Source organism: Anticarsia gemmatalis, chromosome 18 (assembly GCF_050436995.1).
Source record: "Anticarsia gemmatalis isolate Benzon Research Colony breed Stoneville strain chromosome 18, ilAntGemm2 primary, whole genome shotgun sequence".
Taxonomy (NCBI): Eukaryota; Metazoa; Arthropoda; class Insecta; order Lepidoptera; family Erebidae; genus Anticarsia; species Anticarsia gemmatalis.
The window spans coordinates 9,296,167-9,319,903 of record NC_134762.1 but is presented as its reverse complement, the minus strand read 5'-3'; the positions used below and the strand labels follow the sequence as shown (position 1 = coordinate 9,319,903).

The window sequence follows — 23,737 nt, the reverse complement described above, 5'->3', positions numbered from 1 at the left end:
AGTAGATTTAGGACTCTTAAAGCCAGAACTTATTTCTACTTCAGCAACTTCTGACGAAGTTGATGCATTATCTGCACCGAAACTACTTTCTGTATCTTTGTTGGCAATTGATGCCTGTAGAAATCGTAGTCTATTATAATGAATATATGTCGAAGTTTTGGAAGCTCCTGATCCAGATTTGACAGTCTTTATTTTCTTCACCTCTCTCATATAATTATCCCGTAAACTCTTTCACTTTTTTTGCAGGGATGACGCTGAAAAAAAAAACAGTATTTAGTAATAGTTTATGTTTGTTTCCAGATATTTGGCCATTGGATGTTCATTTGGGACATTAAGCTACGACTATAGAATTGGCAAATCTACTGTGGCTACTATAATACCACATGTATGTGAAACTATTTGGAAAAAATTAAGGCCCGTTGTTATGAGTGAACCAACGAAAGAAAAGTGGTGTGAAATATCCACGATATTTGAAAAGAACTCAAAGTTTCCCAATTGTTTGGGAGCCTTGGACGGGAAACATATACGGTTAATCCAGCCTGAACACACGGGTTCTATGTATTATAACTATAAAAAATATTTTTCGCTAGTTTTATTGGCGCTAGCGGATGCAAACTATTGTTTTGTGTGGGTTGACATAGGTGCCTACGGTAAAAACAGTGACTCAGGTATATTCAAGAATTCTTCATTGTACAAAAAGCTGACAGAAAGGTCATTAGATCTACCTGAGCCAAAGGCATTGTTAATACAAAATAGACCGACAACGTTGCCATATGTGATAGTGGCTGATGAAGCTTTTGGCATGATGGAGAATTTAATGCGTCCATATGGGGGAAGGTCACTAACTTATGCTAAAAAAATATTTAATTACCGTTTGACATTAGCACGCCGGTATGTTGAATGTACTTTTGGCATAATGTGCAATAAATGGCGCATTTTACACAGGCCGTTAGATGTTAACATCGGTTTTGCAGAAAAAATCGTAAAAGCGATATGTACACTAAATAATTATGTCAGAATCAGGGATGGCTACAATTTTGAAGACACACTTTATACGCCACCCCTGGAAAATCTAGCCTCACATTATACCGGACGTGCTGTGCGACAGGCGGATAATGTTCGAGTACATTTAACAAACTATTTCATTAATGAAGGAAAAGTAGATTGGCAGGATCGTTATATTTAACTTGTAACACAAACCGATTGTAAATGTAAATAAATATATATACTCACATAATATTTTCTTCTTTTCTTCATTGTCATATCCTTCACAAAATATAAGGACGAGTTCTTCCCAAGCCCGTCTTCTCAAATTCTTATCTGAATAATCGCTACTTGTCATGTCCCATATCGCAGGACGTTTCTCTATTTCATCAATTAATAATTCCGTATTAAAAGCTTCGGTTTCCATTTCGGACGATTTTCGGACGAACTTGACGAATCCTAAAATACGTCTATCCGCGTCGAAAGCGCGCGCTCAACTGAACGGAAACATAGAAAACCAATGATCTCAAAGCGGCGTTGACGCGCGCTGACAACAGTCGAGCGCTAGCGCAGCGTTGAACGCGCGCGTTACTAAAACGCGCGTTACCATGTGTACGGCCTGAATAAAATGTATGTATTTGTAAACGCGCGTTATCAAAACGCGCGTTGAGCGCTTGTCATCTGAACCTACCCTAAAGATGGAGGTCATTTTCGTGAAGAGTGTACCACACCTTCCATTGAGAGCGTCCCATACGGCGAGCTATCATTCGTGTAGACAGCGTAGGGTCTCTTTGGAAATAATTTAAAATTTCCTCTTCGTCGTCCCTGACATCCAGTCGAGGTCTACCTGCATCGGCTTCGGCCGTGTATGATACCAGAGTTTGGTAACCAGTATCATACGAAGAAAAAATGATCGTTGTAGGATACTGGTATCCAAATAATAGGGATTTTTCGTTTTATGTAACCCAGTATCAGCTCAGGAAAATATCAAATAATTACAAGTGAATAATTAACACCTCCTCGTATACCACTGATGAAGTCATGTGCATTGATGTATTTCCGCGTTGCCTGTAGTCCAAAATGAGTAAAGATATTGAATTTATCACTACGAAGAGAGGAGGAAGAGCACTATTGAGTGATGGTCGCAAGTACCGCAGGAAAAAACCTCACTCAAACGAATCTACCTTTTGGCTTTGCCACAATATTAATTATAGGTGTACAGTGAGCGTCAATCTAAATGTTAAAAATGAAGTCGTAAAAATCAAAACTCATGGACTATTTCCTTGTTTCCTTGTATGTTTTCAATAAAGCGAGAGTTTACAACAAGCGTCGGTACATAATACGACCCGATGGCTTTTACTCGGATAAAAGAGGACAATAATATAACCTGAAGTGGATAATGACATAATGACACCATATTTTCTGCGGATAAAAATAATTCGAATTTGATTTTGAATAACCAGATAGGGTTCTCATCTCAGTATTGAGTTGGGAAACTACCCTTTCGCTTATCACAGTTTTGTAGAGTTGGTTTCATAGGCAGAATGTTATATTACTTACTGGGTACTGGTTACCAAACATAATAAAGAGTATCAGAAAAATAATAAATCCTATTACTTGGATACCAGTATCCTACAACGATCATTTTTTCTTCGTATGATACTGGTTACCAAACTCTGGTATCATACACGGCCGAAGGGCCTGCATCACCTAAAAACAAAAAAGTTTTTTTAATTAAGTATTACTACCATCACTATTGTTTAGGTTGGTGTGGCTCCGCGCAGACTCACGTCGGTTGGACCATAACATAAATCACACTTCTCTTGTAGGAATGCGTCTGTCAACATAGTGCAATGAGCGTCGATCGACTTTGACAAAAAATAGTAAACAATAATAGCGCGCTTCACTACAACTTGTTGACGTCACTCATAAGACGCGTAAGTGCGAGAGAGGAAGTGATATCCGTTATTTTACTTGTATGATTTATGGCACCCATCTCTGCGAGTCTTTGCACTGACTAATTTGGACAGCGACATTTGTTTTGCAATCTTACAATTTAAAGGACACGTTAATAAGAATGATAGGAAGGGTTTATTTTTATGCTGGACAATTATCGAAAGCGCTAGAACAAAACATTTTTATAGCGCATGTATGGAAACTAGCGGCGGCGCAGTAATGTAGAGCGGCCTGTACAGGAAGGAACTACATTTTGTATGGAGAAATCTCTGGTTTGAACATGCTTTATGCCCGCCTTCCACTGCGAAAGGGTAATGAGTAGGAAAAAGCTGAGCGGAAAGGAGTAAATAGTTCTCACCATCCATTAAGAAAGAGTTTCAGTGAAAAATGGGTTTTGCCTTCCATTGCCGGCGAGTTTCGAGGAGTGAGCTAGGCGGGAAATGAGTGGAGTCAGATGAGCGAGTTGTTTGCCTTCCATTGTCAGCAGCCATGAGCGAAGAGGCGCAGAAAAAATATCTCAGTGCCGGGTAGTCCGCAGAGGAAGCAAGTCGCGCGATAAATTTTACGAAAATGATGTCCGACGATTCTAGTGAAGAGGACTACGTAAATACAATAAATAAATGCTTGCTGCTCTACCATTATAACAAGAAAAAGAAGCGTAACAAACCAAGATTTTGGATGAGCAACCATATTAGAGAGAGACCTAACAAGGGTGAATTGTTGCGGATGTTCTACGATTTGCAAGACGAATATTTCAAAAATTATTTTAGAGTCGATAGAAAACAGTTTGAAGAATTACTATCACTTATAAAAGAAGATATTACAAAACAAGACACAAACTTTAGAAAAGCTGTTTCACCAAGAGAAAAACTTGCGATCACTCTAAGGTAAGAAATAAAAACTTTTTTTATTATTATCTATGGGTGTATTCATTTTCTTAAATCAAAAAATTGCTAATTTAAGTTGTTATTATCATTAATGTGTTGATTTTCTTAAATCAAAACAGTTTATTTTAAGGAAGTTGTTGATATGTTGCCGTCGTCGGAGGCGATTGTGCGGATGCTGACGATGTAGATGCTGTAGAGTAACCATAACCTGTGTTATAAGATTCAATTTCTTCTTCAGTATCACACACAATCTCTAAAACCTTTTTCTTGCCGCTGAATTACGTGTTCTATATAACGCGTCTTTAATGGAACTAAATGTAGGTATTGAAGATATTGTGTCTATTCCCGCATCTTTTAGCTTTCCGACCATGGCATTGTATTTTTGAGGAACACTGGGAAATTCCTGCGTAGTTATATCTTTTTTTAAATGTTGGACAGATTTCAGGATTTCGTTGTTCGCAAAATCTGGTGTACATAAATGAGGAGTTTCTTCTAATATACGCTCTTCCTAAAATAGTAAAATGGGATAGAATATTAGTAAAATAAAATATTGGTAAAATATTGACTTAAAACTAAAAAGCCTGTTCTCTTGGTAAAATATTGGTTAATACTAAAAAGCCTGTTCTCTCAATAAGCTAATGTTTATATAAAACTAGTTGTAAAGCTATAAATAAATCAAGCGGAGTAAGAAGCATTTTTGATTGATGAATCTACTATCAAATTTATTGTATGTGCAAAACACGGCAACTGTTTTGCATCACCAAGAGTTTTTTTAATCGCGGCAACCATATTAGCGCCGTTGTCTGTAACTGCGCAAGTTACTTTTAACAGTGGTATATCCCAATCTTGAAGAATATTGCTAAATACTTCAGATATGTACTCTGCTGTATGGTTTGACTGGAGTTCCCTGGTAGCAATATTCGAACTGGTAAGCGCTGTTTTCTCTAAAAAATGTACTGTAACTCCCAAAAAACTCTTTTCGTTCATAGTTTCCGTCCATACTTACATCAAGAGTCACACATAGCTCAGTTGCATTGGATATTCTTGAAATATACTCCATCTTCACAATGTCGTATTTGTGACAGAGCAACTTCTTAAAGTGTGTTGACGAAGGTACTTTGTAATAAGGAGCCAATTCCTTCAAGTTTTAAAAAAACCTTCTCCTTCAACAACATTGAATGGTCGCATATCCTTGCATATGAAATACAAAATGCACATATTAATATTATTATATTTCATGCCACCCTCTGAAACAAAGCAAATTTTGTATGTGTAATTAAAAATAATCATCCAATTTTTTTTTTTTTATTATAAGGTTACTTACTTTTTTGTGAAGCAATGTTGTCGAACATACATTTTAATGTATTATCACCACGCATCATGTGCAGATCAGAGTCAGGCTGTGGATTATTAGATTTTGTAGACGTCGATGTCGAGGGTTCAGGGGAATCAGGAACTGTTTCTTTCTTCTGACTGCTAACTCCTGCCATACGATCAGTTTCCTTTTTCTGTCTCCTAAAATAATTGAAATTGACTTAATCTTCATAAAACTAGTGCTACTATTGACTTCTTTATCACAAGGCAGAAAAAAATATATATTTTTAAATATAAATGCTATAACTTATATAGTTTATCGATACCAGTCATACCTGTTAATTAGTACGATTAAAGTTTATCGATATCCAGAGTGTAACGTAACAAACAACACTATTCATTACCGGCAGCCAAAGTTACCTGATAATTTTAGATAAATTTTATAGTAGGTATGTACTTACATTGAAATCTTGTCATTAGCTGGTGCACTATAATCAGGATGGCTTTTTAAATGCTTATGCAAATTAGAAGTATTGCCACAATACCGCACGGTTTTAAAACATTTTTTACAGGCTGCGGTTTTCTCGTCATTTTTTGTGAAATATTGCCACACACAAGACTTCGGAGGCCCCATTTTCAATCACTCAAATAATCAAAATGCTTTAGATACAAACAAACACAGGCTACTATTAACGGTTGTAAGATTAACGGAGAAATGTTAAGACAACAAACAATTGACTGCATGACAGAATGACGATAAAATAAAATATGGCGGTGGGTGGCCGTGGCCGGCGCTAACTTTTTTCGGGCATAGACAAACAAGCTTGCCAACTACACAAAACTAAATCTAGGATGCGTTCAGAAATTTCAATTTATGATAAACGTTTTTATGTCAATTATTTGAATTTGCGTATACCGCTTACCATTCACGTAAAATGTACACCAAAACAATAAAATTACTGATATGAGTACTTTTAACCGATACCTACTCGATACTTAATTTCAAAGTATCGATACTAAAATGTACGTGGTATCGGAGAAAAGTATCGAGTATTTACTTGGATTTACTCGTATCGTTTCATCCCTAGTGATGTGGCTCAAAGCAGGTGAACACGCACAGTGGAACGTTGCACTGCCTGCAATATGCAGTGGTTCTCTTTTTACATACAACGCAAAATCTGCGCTGACGTTCATGTTGTTTTCCGGCCAGAAAGTCATATTGAAAAATGTCCCACTGGTCGAGCTGTACCTGTTGCGGGTGAAAGTGGCTTGTGTTTTGCGACCAATTCCCTTACCAAAGTTTCACGAAACCTTCGGTGGGTAAGAGGTTGCTGTGTGCGGAGGAGTATGAATGCATTCAGGACACTAACATTTAACAGACGTCTGAAAAACTTTTTGTACCACACCCGATTCCGTCGCCTTTCTAATGGGTACATGGCGATCATTTGATCTTTGCGATCAACACCACCCATTATAATGCATGCACACATTATAATCGGGTACTAATGGTACTATGGAGGGCTTTAGTACGTCGCCACACTTCACCGTTGCTAACCCATGGTACGTCGAGATAAGAGAAATGAGGTTCTTATCTCGCCATACCACCAGATCCACATCGCCTGAAGTGCAGCCACGAACTTGACCTACAGCCAAAGCTCCCTTGGTTAGATTAGTCAGTTCAGTGGGAACAAACTGACGGTTCAAGCGAAGAGTGCCAGCACAGTCAAATCCTTACCTTTAACTCTCGCGCAAGCGCAGGAGAGTTATAGAAGTTATCCATCCACACCGTGTGGCCCTTGTGCTCAAGACCATTGAGAAGTTTAAGCACAAGGGCCGGCACAACCCCAGATAAAGGACTATCTCGTGGAGATTCGTCATGCCCTACGTGCACTTCGAACCGCCACAAGTAGCCAGACTGGGACTCACACACCTCGTAAGTTTTGATTCCGACTGTGGCTGCTTTATTTCGGATGAATTGATTAATATCTAACCAACCCTTCCACTGTGTTAGACTTTCGTCTAATGCAATATTTTGTGATAAAATATATAATTGTTGGAACCGCTGGTTAAGGTGGTCTGTAATGGGACGCACCTTAAAAAGCTTTGCCTCCGATCGCGTCATTGTGTGTGGATTGCAGTCATCATTATTACAGAAATGGAGACATTTAGATAGCAAGAAGTAACGGTCAAAGCTCATCGTTGCCGAAAACCCAGGTGAAGATAACAAATCTTGTGCTGTATTCCAGTATGAGTCTGTAAGTGATTTCACAATAGTGTAGGAGTATTGCGTGTTGTAGTCGCTAGGAGTATTGCGAAATACACGTACAGCTCATCTGGATTCGTATCCCGCCATCGCGTGATACGACTATTTGGGCAAAGTAGCCCCTGATGAATCATGGCCGTTACTTCTTGCTGAGCATATCTATTTGTCTCCATTGAAATGTGCTCCATTATTTGGCGATCCCATATAGCTGTAAATGCCTCATATGGGCTCGCCAATGGAACTGTGGGACCACAATTAATTTCAGAGAATGGTTCCTTTCTCAATTCAGGAGGAATTTGAGATTCTGAAAACCCTCTCCACTTAAAATCAAATTTATTGTTTGGCTCGACAGTGACTTCGGGGTCAGCACTAGGTTCGGGCTCGGCGTTGGGTTCGGGCTCTGGCTGGGCGCTAGATGGGGGCTGCAGGCCGCAGGGAAATTGAGGTGGCCACTCAAAGCCTATAGCGGCGTCTATAGGTGGCACCTCAGTCTCTTCCTCAGACATAAAAAGTCTTTCAGCCCTCCTTGGCATCTGCACTGGCTGAACTAAATCTTCATCTTCATCATCGCTGTCAGCATCCTCTTCACTGCCTGTGTAAATAATAATAATATACTGTAGTCAAATAAATATATACTAAAAGATAGGTCTGAAAGAAAAATATTCACTAACCATAATTCAAAATTTGGCTAATGTTCTCGTCCTCCAAAGGACGAGCCCTGATGGCTGATGATGAAGATGAAGCCCCGACAGGTGGAATCCTTAGAAAATAAGAAAATCAGTACCGGTATCGCAATAACTAAAAATATATTTTTGCTCATTTTTGTACTTACAAGCACCGCCTTGAAGCCGGAACCTCCTCGCCCTTTCCAGTAGAGTCGTTATTTCTATAACAACAAAAAGAGCAGTGTTATTGTTAATATTTTTTCTTGTTTCATAAAATCTAACTTCAGAAACAAATAAAATAAAATGAAAACTTTCGCGGGTCTCTTTGCAGCGGTAAATCGGGGAGATGGCTGCCCGCTCTCACCACATTCAACATGCTTGCAAATATAAATATTCGATGTTAATTGTTACGGTTGATAAATAATTTCATTTGAAAATTTAAAAAATAACAGTATAATTACAGAGCCGGAGACGGTGGAGCCGAGCATATTGGAGGCGGTGGAGCCGAGCATATTGGAGGCTCTTGACTCGTGGAGGGGGAGGGGTGCATCATTTCTTGTAAGGACGACCATAAGGATTGGGATCTACAAAAAAAGTGTTAATTTTATTACCATATACCAGAATAATTAAACAATTGCTATAGAATAAACTATAATAATTTAACATTAATTTACCCTTCAGGTACTGTCCTCACTGACGGCAGCTCCCTCCTCCTGCTTTCGTGGAGTGGCCGCTCCATAGCATTAACCTCATCAAAGCTTTGCAATGCTCCACTAGTTAAACTGAAATATAAGTTAATTGTTTAAAATAGTTTATTCATTATTAACAATATTTATAAGCATTTTGTTAGTAAAAATAAGCCGCAATTACGAGTCAGAAACTGAAGGCCTATGAGCACATTGAGCACCAAGACCAGGAGTACCAGCACCAAGACCACAACCACGACCGCCGCGCGTGCGGATACGGCCCCTGCCCTGTGCACCACCTCGAACCCCGCGCGTAGTCGCTCAACTTCCACGTCGTCCCCGAGACCGTCGTTGTCTTATATTAAAAAAGCAGAAAAAATTAAAGCTCATCCAAACACCGAAAAAATAAACAAAATAATGCAAAAAATAAAAAAGGGCAAACATATTATTTTCAAAACGATAATGAAAACAGTGCAAAAATAAAAATAAATTAAAATTTTAATGCATACAAAAATATTCCTGAGGCATATCCATACTTAGACAGCATCACAAAAACACAAACATGGCTGCCTATAAATGTCAAACGTATGCTGTTGACGTAACCGGCTCCCGGTATGAGACTATGTACCCGTGCGCGATAAGTTGAGACCTGAGCGCGGTGACGTCACTGACAAGTACAGTTCAAACAAAAAATGTAACTAGCTTCCGCATGCGGCGGTATCTGCGAATTTTAGGTAGTCATCTTCCATAGTGAAATTATTTACAATATTAAGTTATTTTATAACAATAATTAATCGTAATTGTCAGACTATAGATTTATTATGTATCACTAAAAGTGAAAGCCGATAGGTATTATATTAAATAAAAGATGCTTTTATGTATAAGTATTTATTAGATTATTTTCAACAATAATTTAGTCGTCATCATCATCCTCCTACCCTTATCATTCATATCACATAACTTTTCAGTAATTATTTAGTCGTCATCACTACTAATTATTGCTATTCCCTCTGGTAGTTGTTGAGGTTCGCTCTCACTTTCGCTATCTGAGCTGGTGGTGTCAGACAGCAAGTTAATAATTAATTGGGACTCAATGTCTTCTTGCAGGTGATCATCTTCCCAATACTTCTGTCTAAGCCTGTCAACATGGTTTATTTCCTTTTTCCAGTCACTCTCATTTATACTATTAATAGCATCACGTGTTAATTTTTCTATGTCTCTTTCTAGCTGGCTCACATTTTTATCTTGACCAAATTCCAAATGTACTCGATGGGATTGAGGTCACACATATAGGGAGGCAAACGAACAGCTTCGTGGCCATGCTCTTTTAAAAGATCATCAATAATATATTTTTTTGGAGGCTTATTTATGTACAATAGGTGATACATCTCGGATTTCGTCATTCGCTCGTCGAATTCAATGTTGTGGTCTAACAGCCATTGCTTTATTACCGCTTTCGTTGCTACACTTGTAGGTGGTTTTTCTACTTGTGTAGAGTGGTATGGTGCGTTATCTAGTACCACAATACTATTCGGCGGCAAGTTGGGGATCAGCTTCTCGATAAGCCATTTTTTAAAATTTGTTGTATCCATTTCGTGATGGTAGTCACCTGTGTTGCTTTTACATTTATAAAGCAACTCAGCCCCCTCCACGAAACCATTTTCTCCCCCTGCGTGAACAATCACCCATCTTTGCCCCGGACTGTGATTTTTTCTAATAGTAGCATCAGTACTATTTTGCCAGCATTTGCTAACTGTGTAATGAGAGTGAATCCATGTTTCGTCAATATAAATGACTGGCCTTTTTGCCGAGCCCAAATCATCATTTTCTTTTAATCTTCTTAGATATCTCGCTCTCCACGCTCGAATGTCTGGTTTTTGAACGAGAAAGTGTCTCGCGTATTTGCATTTTGTAAATTTGTATCCTAGTTTGTCCACTAGCACTCGTCTTAAATACGTTTTCTCCCCTTGAAAGTTAAGGTCTCTTTTAGCCAAACTGAGTATCTTATTCAAGGTAGGTATTTCCTTCCTGACCGTGTAGAAACTATCAACTATATTCCTCAAGGCACACATGTCAAAACTGTCTAATTGGATGCGGTTACTCTTAGGTCTACGTTTCTTGCCCGGTGTTGATAAATTCACATCACTTAGTGCCGAAGACGAACCTGGTGTTGGTGAAGCAGTTTGCAAGCGCTTAGCTTCAGTTTTGATCCTCATCAACGTCGCCTTGGAAACTCCCGTTGCCATGCAGGTTCTCTTGATTGCCTGGTCAACAGGTAAACAAAACTGCTGGTTTCGCTTTTCGTTTTCGAAAAACTCGAACACTTTCAGCACGAGCTTTCTTTCTCCACTACGCAAAGCTTTACCCCTCATTACAATGTTGTATTAAAAAAATTATAACAATAAAACAGTCAAAAAACGTAACAGAAACTTTAACAATAAAAAAACGTAACAGGAGCAATAACAAATAAACTTAACACGGACTATTATAACAAAACTAACAACTTATTCGGAGCGCGTCGATACGTGACGTAAGCCAGTACGAAACTAATAGATAAAAAATATGGCTTCAACTGTACACCGCGGGCGGCCGCGGGTAGGTGCGCGGGGATGGGGGAGGAGTGTCGCATTCCACGCGGGTCTCAACTTATCGCGCACGGGTAGTACTCCCATATTTCACTACATATTCTCATGTTTTTGAAAGAAATATAATGCAACCTATAAATTATATCAAAACTAATTAATTTTACGACTTAGATCTAACATCAACTTGCCTTTTCATCCATTTTTGGTTGAAATATGGTAGCAGAGCTGTCACCATAAGTTTCTTTACGAACTCACGGCCTTCATCATAGGAAGTTATACCTAATTCTTTACATTTTTTCCATATGGCCCTTTGATAATGAAAAAAACATCCTTTCAGTTCGACATCAATGAAATTATTCTTTACAGCATTGAGGACAGCCATTTTAAAATCACTTACATAATGAGTAATATTTAAAAACAATTTACTTTTCAAAATTAAAAAAAGTTTATTATATGTACTTTCACTTTTATCCGGTAAAAGAGCATAAATAACGGGCACTATTCCTGAATTTTCAGTTTTGCTTAAATCGTCTACGTGCAACGTATACCTATAGCTGGTAATACGGTTTAGGCACAATTTTGAAAGTACCATCGCATCGCCCAAATAACTGGTCTCATTTTTCACGATATCAACAGCCATAGGGGTTGCAAATACTAAGATGTTATCTAAGTCGCTTACTAAGAAGTTTTCACTTAAAATTTTAGGCAGAACTTCATCTTGTACATTATTAAACGTACTTTTTTTAACTGTTAATGCTCTGTAACGATGTCGGTACAATGTATCTTTAACAGATTTAAAAGAAGGTATTTCTCGAGATGTACTTGTGCAAGCAGTTTCTTTTAAGTCTTCAAATTGATCTTCAAATAAAGATTGAACTGGCTGCATGCATTCTGCAGCTCTTTCCTTACATTTTTGAAGACAGATATCGACCTTATTTTTCATTATGTTAGGCTTACACACATGTTGGGATACTCTTAATATTTCAATCCTATCTGAAGATAATGTAATAGATGCACAACAAATAGACTGGTTTACACATCTCCAATTAGTTGAACCACTTTTGTTCTTTGTACCGAAATAATATTTATGTCCAGATTTTATAAGCACATCTTTATTACGGGCACTTTTAATAAACACAATATTATCTGAATTCATGGCAATTAGGAACGACAAAATTAAATAAATCAAACACCAACTCAATGAATAAGCTGAATAATATGACATTCTAAAACTGACATTTAAATTACAAAGACATTATTAGATATTATCCAGCCAATAATATATAGGATCAAAATGGTTAAACACGTTATATTCAATCTAATTGCTGTGTTTGTTTTATTTACGTTGCGACTGTACATACAGGGTCTGTCGTAAATAATGGATAACCCGTAAACTGGAGTTGGACCGGATGTGAAACTGTAAGAAAATCGTATTTTCTTGCCAGGGTTTCTAACCATATGAAAATGGCGTAGCCTTTTATACTTTTTTATAAATTTCGCTACTTTTTTCATTCATTTCGTTGCCATTTCATCAAATTTAGGTATTTCTGTGTGATATTTTTAGTATTACACTTCTGAAGACGTGTATTACCTAATTTTAGTACAAGGTGTCCAGAAAGGGTATCGGGTATTTGTAAGTTCAATGAAACAAAAAATATTTTTACGCAATAAAAAAGTTTATTAGCATATGAATTGGAGAATTATTTGGAAAAGATAATGTTATCCAAATGATGACCGTTACGTTGCTGGCACTCTTCTAAACGGAAACGAAGATTGGCTATAACACGTTGACACATAGCTGTCGATATTGCTGCCATTTCTGACTTGATGTTTTGCTTTAACTGGGTTAGATTCGTCGGATTGTTTTGATAAACCTTACTTTTAAGGTATCCCCATGCAAAATAGTCAAGCGGGCTAAGGTCGGGGCTTCTGGGAGGCCATTTGATGTTACCCCTTCGCGAAATGACTTTATTAGGGAATAATTCGTTAACATTGAGACATTTGAGGTATGGCAAGTGGCCCCATCTTGCTGGAACCACGTTCTTGAGTTGAAACCCGCAAACTCCTGTAACTCTGGGACCAAAAAAATTCGCAACATATCGCAATAACGGTCACTATTCACATTAATTGCTCGGCCTCGTTGATCTTCGTGAAAATAAGGTCCAATTATGCCTTTAGCAGACATAGCGGCCCAAACAACGACCTTTGGGCTATGCAGGGGTCATTCATGCTTTCGTCTCGGATTCTCCACTGCCCAGTACCGTCAATTCTGCTTATTCACATGACCATTCAAGTGAAAATTTGCTTCGTCACTGAACAGTATGTTGTTAAAGTTGTTAAATCGCTGCAGCATTTCGTTCGCAAAATTCAGTCGATTAGCATAGTCCGTATCCTTCAATTCTTGAACCAATTGAATTTTATAGGCTTTTAGATGTAAGTCTTTCTTTAAAATCGAATGTAAAGACGATTTTTTGATGTTCAACGCTTGGCTTCGCTTTCGGATGGATAAAGACGGATTTTGACGAACCGACGCGACGCACTGTGGGCTGAAAATCGGCTTTCATAGACTTAGAGATTTCAATCTGCAAGTGTCACTTTTTTTGCCGGATATTGCTTCTTTTAGTCATTACTATGTACAAATATGACACCCGACTTGATTATATGCAAAAACAAAAGAGTTATAATTTTTTTTCGAAAAAATTGTATGGAACTTGTATGAAAAATCGAATTATCTCAAAAACGGCAAGGATAACCGTAATATCCTTACAGGTGGTTATAGTACTAATTATTTATGATTTTTTGGCATACTTCAGATAACGGTCATAAATGCCGTTTTTTTTTTAAAAATCGTCAAAATATTTTTATTTAATTTTACATATAAAATGAAATAATTTAGTCTTTTAGTTGAAGAACACTAACTTTTTACAACACAGAACATAAAATAGCATCACCACTATACTCCCGAAGAGTAGGCAGATATCTTAGTACACCCACACACTTAAAAAAAAGGTTTAGTTTTCTAATGAGTCCAAAAGCAAGGGATTAGGCAATAACAACTATACAATATGTACAATTAAAATATAATTAAAAAAAACAGTACCTACTTTAAACACAACATACAGAATATATAATAACTAATAAAATTTGATGAATTAATAACTATTTAAACCTATTGGTACAATAAACTTACATAAATAGCAAAAAATCCTCTGACTGCTTCCGTGGCGCAGTTGGTCGTATATGCGACTGCTGTGCACGAGGGCCCGTGTCCGAATCCTGGGTTGGGCCAAAAAGTTTTTGTGTGGTTTTCTGATATATTCTCAGAATTTCTGAGGTATTTCGGAAAATTCTCACAAAAATTGCCCGAAGTTAGGATTAAGCCCCTGTGCCTCTGAGGGCACGGTAAGCAGTCACTCGGTTCCAGCTGTCATGCCCATCAATGACAGTCGATACAGGGAGTCAGTACCCTCAAATGATCTGACACCTGATCTAACCCTTGAATATCGTTCACCTTTTGGGTTGCGGATGTCAGATGGCAGTCGCTCCGTGGAAAAACGGATACTCAGCCAAATTAAGTTAGACTGGATGCCGACCCCCAAAAGCTTGGGAATAAGACTTGGAGGATGAAATAGTAAGAAATCTTATTAATATATATAATTTAATTTACATATTCTCTTTATCGCTTTCGTTTTCTGACTCTAATTCAGAGTCAGAATCCAGATTGGAGATATCTAAAAACTCGAACTCAGTTTGCTGAAATTGAATTAGATCAAGAGTTTCAGCAAAAAAGCTCTGCTTTCTCTTGGCATCTAAATTAGGCCGTTGTGCACTAAGAACAGGATCCGAAGACAGAAGAAGCATATTCAAGATGTCTTGATTTGAATCTTGCCTGCTTCTTTTCCGAGAATGATGTTCCCGGAACCTCCTAAAATCTTTATTTCGAGACTCTGAGGCTTCTTCCGAGAGAGTCCCAATGGGCACAATGTCGTTTTTCTCTATAATGTCAGCCCCGTGAATTAATAATTTATGCACAGTTGCGGACATATAGTACCAGCCGTATAATTCCACGTACTTTTCTGCTGTTTTGCGGGCATAATCTTTAAATTTGACAACGTCAATCTTATCTCCAGATGTGATTGCCTGCAATATCACAGCGAATCTCTTGATCAGTTCTTCATCCAACCCTGTAATAGCTGCAGTTTTTTTGGGAGACTCGAAAAACCTTCTTGCTGTATTCCCATCATTCGTAGTTCCTGAACCTTGTTTCACAATATCAATCAACAAATTGAGCTCATCTTTGAATTTCATCTGAACCAATTTCTTTCTTGTCTGCAACATTTCTTTGTGCTCATTACTTCTCGCAGCCCACTGTTTGAAGTCAAGTCTGTACGCAATATGTAACAGACATTCCATGCAATTTATACGGGCGTGTAAGGATGACAAACCAAACTCATATATATCAGGACACACAGTTTTTGATGTTACAGCATCTAAACAATTCATCTCTGTTGGTTTCGCTAAACACAGATAACACGATGCATTTGATCTGGCTTTAGAGAGATAAGTGCAGACTTTAGCATCGATCATTGTCATCATTAGTTGATGAGTCACACTGTTATTATTAATGCATGCAGTGGGTATAAGAGCCTTAATTTCATCATCCATTTGTCTTTTGTGATCAATCACAACTGCTTCGCTCTCTTTTACAAAAGTAAACTGAACTGGACGACAATACAAAGCCGAACAAGGTTTTGGGTTTGTCCATAAAGTATTATCTCCATCTGTAAGTTTTAACGGCACCAAGGAGGTCATGAAAATGCTCGAATCATCTTGCTCACCTTCCATTTTCTGTTTGTATCGGCTTTGGTTGGAGGCACCATCAAATCCCCACTTAGTTATCAGCTTTAGCTGTTTATTTTGCACATCACCAGAAAGATTTTGAAGAATCCTAGTCACCGTGATATCAAGTAAAGCTTGAAGGGTAATCCTTGCCGATGAATCCGTAACTGATACTGATTGCTTCGGAGGGTAGCAATCAAGCTTGGTTTGTTGCACTTTATACAGGGTGTCTGGTGGCAGATTTATGTTTTCAAACTTTAATAAAAAATGTTATATTTGACATAAAGTTTTAATAAAAGCATCAAACAATAGAACAGAAATGCGGATTTCATTTTTTAAAAATAACTTCATCCAAATGTCTCCCGTCGAGTTGCACACATTGTTCGAAACGGAGCCTTGTGTTTTGCGCCACACGCTGCAGTAAACTTCGATCGATTAAGCTAACTTCATGACGAATATTCTCTTTTAAATCCACAAGAGTACGGGGATTATTGTTATAAACTCTCTCTTTGAGGTAGCCCCAAAGAAAAAAATCCATCGGGGTCAAATCAGGTGACCTCGGTGGCCACGGGATGTCCCCAAAGCGACTGATCAATTTTTGTGGAAAAAATTCCCGAAGCAAATCCAACGAAGCCCTGGCTGTGTGTGCAGTCGCACCATCCTGTTGAAACCACGTGTGTGATGAGTACGATGGATGAGCTCGAAGGTTCGGCCAAAAGAAATCCGTAAGCATTTGTCGATAATTGTCACTGTTGACATTTGTCGCCTGACCTCGAGCATTTTCAAAAAAAAATGGTCCAATTATCCCATTCGTGGATAAGGCACACCAAACAGTAACCCTTGGGCAATGCAATGGTTTTTGATGTTTCAGTCGAGGGTTGCGGGTTCTCGGAGACCAGTACCGGCAATTTTGTTTGTTGACGTGGCCGTTTAAGTGAAAGTGGGCCTCGTCACTCCAAAAAATCGCATTAACGGTACGAAAACGTTCCAACATTGTTTCACAAAAAAATTTACGCGAAACAAAGTCACTTTCCTTTAATTCTTGAACAATTTGGATTTTAAAAGGATGGAACTTTAGATCCTTTTTTAAAATTTCATGAACGATCGCTCTAGGGAGTCCCAGCGAGGCCGCTCTTTTTCTTATTGAAAGTCGTGGATTTTCACGTAAGCTGCTTTCAACCAGTTCAATGTTTTCGGGAGTCCTTGAAGATCGACTGGGCCCTGGCCGTGGGGTGTTCATAGCCGAAGCAGTTGCGCGAAACCTCTGCACCCAGGAACGAATTAAATTTACATTCGGTGCATCACTTATCCGTCGAATACCAAAGTGTGAACAAAATTGTCGACGAGAAGTTACGTACGAATCGTTACTTTTGAAAAATGCCTCGATCGCGAACGCGCGATGCTCACTCGACCACTGCGACATCGTGACTGAGAAATCCGCACGGCCACTGATTCTAACAACACTACCCTCCCCCCGCACCGTTTATTACTTTTCGAAATAATCGAATTTAAAAACATAAATCTGCCACCAGACACCCTGTAGTAGGATGGATAAATACCCTCAGCACCTTCCCGAATGGCAGCCTCCCGCAACGTAATATATTGCCACTTTGACAATTTTAGTGAAAGTAGTAATCCAAGCGCTTTCTCTGGTGTAAATATGACTGTTTTTCTTGGTTTCTTAAGCGATTTATTAATTGTAGCGGCTGCTTCTGGATTTTTCATCATATATTCAATCACAGATGCGATATCATCATGCCCTTCTTTTTTCAAACGTGCTGCAGCTGCATATGCCAACTCACAGGAATCTTCGGTTGCATGTTCATTAGATCTTCTCTTTTTCTGTTTGCTTCCCAGATCTTCAAATGGCTTTCGGGACCTTTTCGTCATTGTTCCAATAGACGATGAAGTAGACGGTTCTTGAGAGACTGAGTATGCTTTTGGCTCCTCAGCAACATTTGGGTCTTGATTAAGAAAAGTTTGCACACAACTTGGCCAATCAATATTTGCTTGCAGCCAATCCCCATATAATTTCCTAAAATTGTCAATGAATCGATTAGATTTTTGCCACCTCTGTAAAGCAGCTCGCGTGAATCTCCGACAAAACTCTTTCAGAGTTACTTGATCTTCAGCCGGAAGGCAATCACCTATGCGGGATACAATTTCACCAAACAATACTTCATGATTAAATGAAGTGCTATTACTTCTTAGAAGAACGAACAAGTCTAAATTGGTGATTAAACTTTCCATTTTCAAATTTTACTGTCGAAGAGCAGAGATTCAATGTTAGCAGTTACACAGTTGTGAACGATATAAATAACTAAGCAATATTTCAGCCCTTTTATTGCAAAATGTCGATAATTAGTTAACTACCCTCATTAGACTTAAATTTATATTTTTTTAGAACTTAAAGCACAACTAATTAACAAATAAGCTTACGTGGGTAATTTGTTGCATTCTTTTTAATTTGTTGTCGTTTGTTGCTAATGAGCTTACCTATTTATGCTAATTTGTTGCATTATTTTTAATTTGTTGCTAATGAGCTTACCTACCTATGCTAATTTGTTGCATTATTTTTAATTTGTTGATGTTTGTTGCTAATGAGCTTAACTACCTAAGCTAATTTGTTAATTAGTTGTCATCATCAGAAAAGCTTAATTAAGTCCATAGTTGACATTGTTGTGTGGCAGTCTTGCAAATCATTTAATTACCTGACTCATTAGAAGACAAAATCGTCGTAATACCTTACTTAATCCCTTGTTTTTAGACTGATTACAAAAACAAACCGTAAGTCCCGTTAAGACCCGTCTTCGTAAAATAATAATGTGTACAAATCGCGAAAGTTTAACAACATATAACCAATTTTTCTCTAAGTACACCACTTTAAGCCTCTGCCTACTCTTCGGGAGTATAGGGGTGATGCTATTTTATGTTCTGTGCTGTTAAAAGTTATTGTTCCTCAACTCAAAGACTAAATTATTTCATTTTATATGTAAAATTAAATAAAAATATTTTGACGATTTTTTAAAAAAATACGGCATTTATGACCGTTATCTGAAGTATGCCAAAAAATCATAAATAATTAGTGCTATAACCACCTGTAAGGATATTACGGTTATCCTTGCCGTTTTTAAGATAATTCGATTTTTCATACAAGTTCCATACAAATTTTTCGAAAAAAAATTATAACTCTTTCGTTTTTGCATATAATCAAGTCGGGTGTCATATTTGTATATAGTAATGACTAAAAGAAGCTATATCCGGCAAAAAAGTGACACTTGCAGAATGAAATCCCTAAGTCTACGAAAGCCGATTTTCAGCCCACTGTGCGACGCCTCAACTTCCTCAATTGTTTCTTCATCGCGAACTGAACGAGGACGACCAGAGTTTTTTATTTTAATTGTCGCACCTGTATTCTCGAACATCCTGATCCATTTCCTAATGCTATCGTCACTTGGCGCTTGACGTGTACGATATTCCGCACGATAGAGACGTTGAGCAGTCACTATTGAATCACCATTACGATAATACGCTCGTACGCAAAATGCGCGATGCGTCCCCGAGTACTGTTCCATTGTGACTAAAACTCCACAAAATGGCGGACGCCACGAACCCCTCCTCGCACACCTTAGACGCCCCGTTTCGAATATGGCGCGAAAACAAATACCCGATACCCTTTCTGGACACCTTGTACAATTTTAGGTGTTTTTAACGTTAAACATTTTCAAAATCATTTTTTTTATGCTATTTTTAAACAATTTTTTTCTTAACGTCAACTTTCGTCATTTACTGTGAAAAAAAAAGTACGGCGCTATAACTGCCCATTATCTTATAAATTGTCTAGTATGTGTGGATTCTAAAAAGGTATTACAATGTGTACTTTACAAGCAATATTAAGTTACAGGAGCAAGATCAATATCAAGGTCAGAATTTTGATGTTCCAAGTATTTTATAAATGGTTATAAAACTTCGTCAAAATGATTTTATTCTAACAAAATTCTTTACACAAACAATATCGGGCCACTAATAAGGATTTTCAGAAGAAAACCAGGGTAATTTTAGTAAAAAAGATATTTATTTTATCAATAACTTAAACTAAATGCTCGAAGTGTCCTCCGCCGGCAGCAATACATGCTCTACATCGCCAGATATTTTAATCCGACGCGCATAACCGGCTTCTTCAATTTTACTTGCTGCTACTTGAATGCGTGCACGCAACTCTTCCACAGAACTTATTGCTTCGCTGTACACTTTTTCCTTAATACAACCCCAGTAAAAAAAGTCCAACGGGTTAAGGTCTGGTGAACGTGGAGGCCATAAAATTGGACCCAGTCGCCCTATCCATCTATCTGGATATGTGTTATTTAAGTGTTCCCTTAAGGTGGCGGTTCGCGCCGCGACAGAGACAGGCGACCGAGACAGGAGACTGAGACCAGAGACCACGACAAGTGTCTCGGTCTCTTCGGCATGTACTGTAGGTTGAGACTGAGACCGAAGATCGCGACAAGTGTCACAGAGCGACCGCTCAGTTCAAGAGAGTCTGTCGATGAAGTCACTGGTGTTTTGTGTCGTGATGGAAAACCAAGTAATGAAGCTGCTATTGGAGGAAGAAGAAGACGATGATTTGCTCTTATATTATTATTACAAATACAAAACTGAAAGACGATTACCTATTAAGGATTTATATTCCACTAGAGGTGAAGAAGGATCATTTTCGCTATTAGTAAAGAAGCACCTGATGTTTGATGACAATATATTCAGGAAGTATTTTCGGCTGAATAAAACACAGTTTGATTACGTATTAAATTTACTGAAAAAAACAATGCAAGAAAAGGGAAGAATATCAGTAAAAGAAAAATTATCACTAACTTTAAGGTAAGTTTGCCAATTCATCTAAATTATTCTGGTCGATTTCACCGTAATTGTTTAGAAATGGTTCACTCGAAATATTTAGTGATTGGCGAGATGTTAAATCAATCAATCCAGTCTGTGTTTGGTGTTCTGATGCTGCACTTATCGGAGAATATGAATTGTATGATGAATTTGAATTATATGATAACTGGTATGATGAATCAGTATAGGGGCGTTCAGTTTGACCTTCGATATCTCCGATCTCATACTTCGAGACAATATTAAATATTTCCGTTTTTGCCATGGCTCTTGAACGTGCACTCAATTTTCTTAGCATCATTTCAATATGTTTTGTAAATGTCGATATATCATCAACTGGTTCTTGAGATTTTAATGACTCCAGCTGTCTATTTCGGTTTTCCTGTCTGTCCTTCATAAATTTTATGAATTCATCTTCTTTTTGTCTCTTTCTCTTTGTATTTTTGGAGGTTGATTTTTCATAACTGTTATTTAGTGGTATATTAGATCTCTCTTGTGTAGATTTAGAAGTGCCTGGTAACTCCTTTGAAGGAGTGTTATGTACTGACGTGTCTGCGGCTTCGTGAGGAGTATCTTCATGTTCTACTCCTGGGGAGGTATTAGTAACTTCTTCTTCTACACTGGCGGAGCTTTGCTGTTCTTGTTCTACACTGGTGCAGCTTTGCCGTTCTGATGGTGTGTTTTCTAAAAATCTTAAGCGTTCATAAAACTGCCACTTTGAATTTTTAGCTGGTGCTGCAGATCCCGTCGATTGTTTTTGTTTGCGCTTATATCTGTTGTAGGAGTCCCTGATCAGTTTCCATTTTTTACGGCATTCCGAATCTGTAATAAATAATAATATTTTTTTTTATTCCCAGATTCATGGCGACTGGAGAAACATATGCTTCGCTATCATTCGAATATCGTATATCACCTTCTTATATTTCACAAATAGTCAAAGAGGTGTTAAAACATTTAAAGACTGTTTTGGTGCCAATTTTTATGCCTATTCCAAAAGAAAGTGATTTTAGGCTTATATCTGAAGGATTTTGGGACAAATGGCAATTCCCCAATTGCACAGGTGCTATTGATGGGAAGCACGTAAGAATAAGAGCCCCTGAAAATAGTGGGTCGTTGTATTTTAATTATAAGGAGTATTACTCAATTGTTCTTCTGGCTATTGTAGACTATAATTACAAGTTCATTGCAGTAGACGTTGGCTCTTATGGCAAAGAAGGAGATAGTGGAATATTCCAAAAGTCTGCAATGGGAAAACAAATAATGAAAAATGAATTTAATTTTCCGAAACCAAAAAATCTACCGAATTCGAACATAATATTACCCCATTTTTTAGTTGGAGATGAAGCATTTAGTCTTGATACTTTTATGATGAAACCTTACGCTAGAAGAGTTGCAAAAAACGATTTAAGCAAAGAAATATTTAACTACCGCCTTTGTCGTGCGAGACGAGTATCGGAAAACGCGTTCGGTTTGCTGTCTCAGGTGTTTAGAATATTTTACACTCCTATCGGAATAGCGCCAGAAACATGCACAGACATGATCTTAGTTGCCTGTTGCTTGCATAACCTATTAAGAGATGGATTTTTGGAATCTGCTCAAATGCCCGTACATCAATGGAATCGAGAGGAAGAAAATTTGCCTTCAAATTTTGTTACATTACGTGGAACAGGAGGGTTTTCGAACAGCAACGGACTCGATATTAGAGTAAAATTAACCAATTACTTGACGTCACAGCAAGGAGCAGTAGACTGGCAAGAACAACATGTCACACGGCTTGTTTGAACTGATTCCATTCCTTTTCTTCTTAACCTTTTCTTTCTTAATATGTTAATTTTATGCAAAATAAATAAAATAAGAAGAACTCACCTGTTTTATTTATGCTTTCAGCTATGCTTTTCCAAATATTGTCCTTCAAATTTTCGTCTCTGTAGGAGTCTAGTTGTGCATTGTATAGCGGAGGGTGCTGCCTGATAAGTTCAATCAGAGTCTCACAGTCTTCGTCAGAAAAACTCATTTTTAAACATAAACACGTACTTTCACGAGCGCGACCGAGACACTACTGCACCGGAGCAGCGACCGTCTCGCTGTCTCCTGTCGCGCGCCTCTGTCTCCTGTCTCTGTCGCGCTCGCGAACTGATGCTTTATACATTGCCTAGAGTTAAGTAGCGGTCACGGTCTCCGGTCGCGGTCTCCTGTCTCGGTCGCCTGTCTCTGTCGCGGCGCGAACCGCCACCTTTACACGAACAGCGTAATGTGCTGGACACCCATCATTTTGTAGCCACATATCGTTTCTTATCTCCTGTGGAACATCTTGCAGTAATCCAGGTAAAGTATTTACTAAGAAATTCAAATACATATCCGCATTTAATATTGCCGGCAACTCAAATGGGCCAATGATTTGTCCGTTAATAATGCCAGTCCATAAAGGATAATGGCAGGCATGTATAGGACTTTTGTATCGCTATGACACATGTATTAGAAGTAATGGGAGGGATTATTTTTGTATTTATCTGGCAGATAATTTAATCGGCAATTCAAGTTTAAATTAACAGATTTTTAGAACTTTGCGTTCAAAAGATATTTAAGTTTATATTTATCATATTAAGGCTGTACTGAGGTTGATATTTATGACATTTGCTGTCACCTGTCACAGATGAGTAATTGTCAT

The 23,737-nt window shown here is 38.0% G+C and overlaps 1 protein-coding gene and 1 pseudogene across 1 annotated transcript; both read right to left on the bottom strand.

The window, feature by feature from the left end:
• Positions 1-6,328: 6,328 nt before the first annotated feature.
• Positions 6,329-11,001, bottom strand: LOC142980373 (uncharacterized; annotated as a pseudogene).
• Positions 11,002-20,968: 9,967 nt separating this feature from the next.
• LOC142980398 (uncharacterized) lies at positions 20,969-23,322 on the bottom strand. Its single transcript, XM_076125739.1, has 2 exons — positions 22,936-23,322; positions 20,969-21,891 (listed from the first exon to the last, which is right to left on the bottom strand). The coding sequence occupies exons 1-2, from the start codon at positions 23,081-23,083 to the stop codon at positions 21,050-21,052; spliced, it is 990 nt and encodes a 329-aa protein (XP_075981854.1). The 5' UTR covers positions 23,084-23,322; the 3' UTR covers positions 20,969-21,049.
• Between the last annotated feature and the right edge of the window lie 415 nt (positions 23,323-23,737).

Bases quoted from the DNA above. Each gene is read 5' to 3' on its own strand.
- LOC142980398 (XM_076125739.1), bottom strand. From the start codon at position 23,083: ATGAGTTTTTCTGACGAAGACTGTGAGACTCTGATTGAACTTATCAGG. The intron at 21,892-22,935 runs GTGAGTTCTTCT...TATTTATTACAG, and splicing joins TGAAAGCATAAATAAAACAG to ATTCGGAATGCCGTAAAAAA.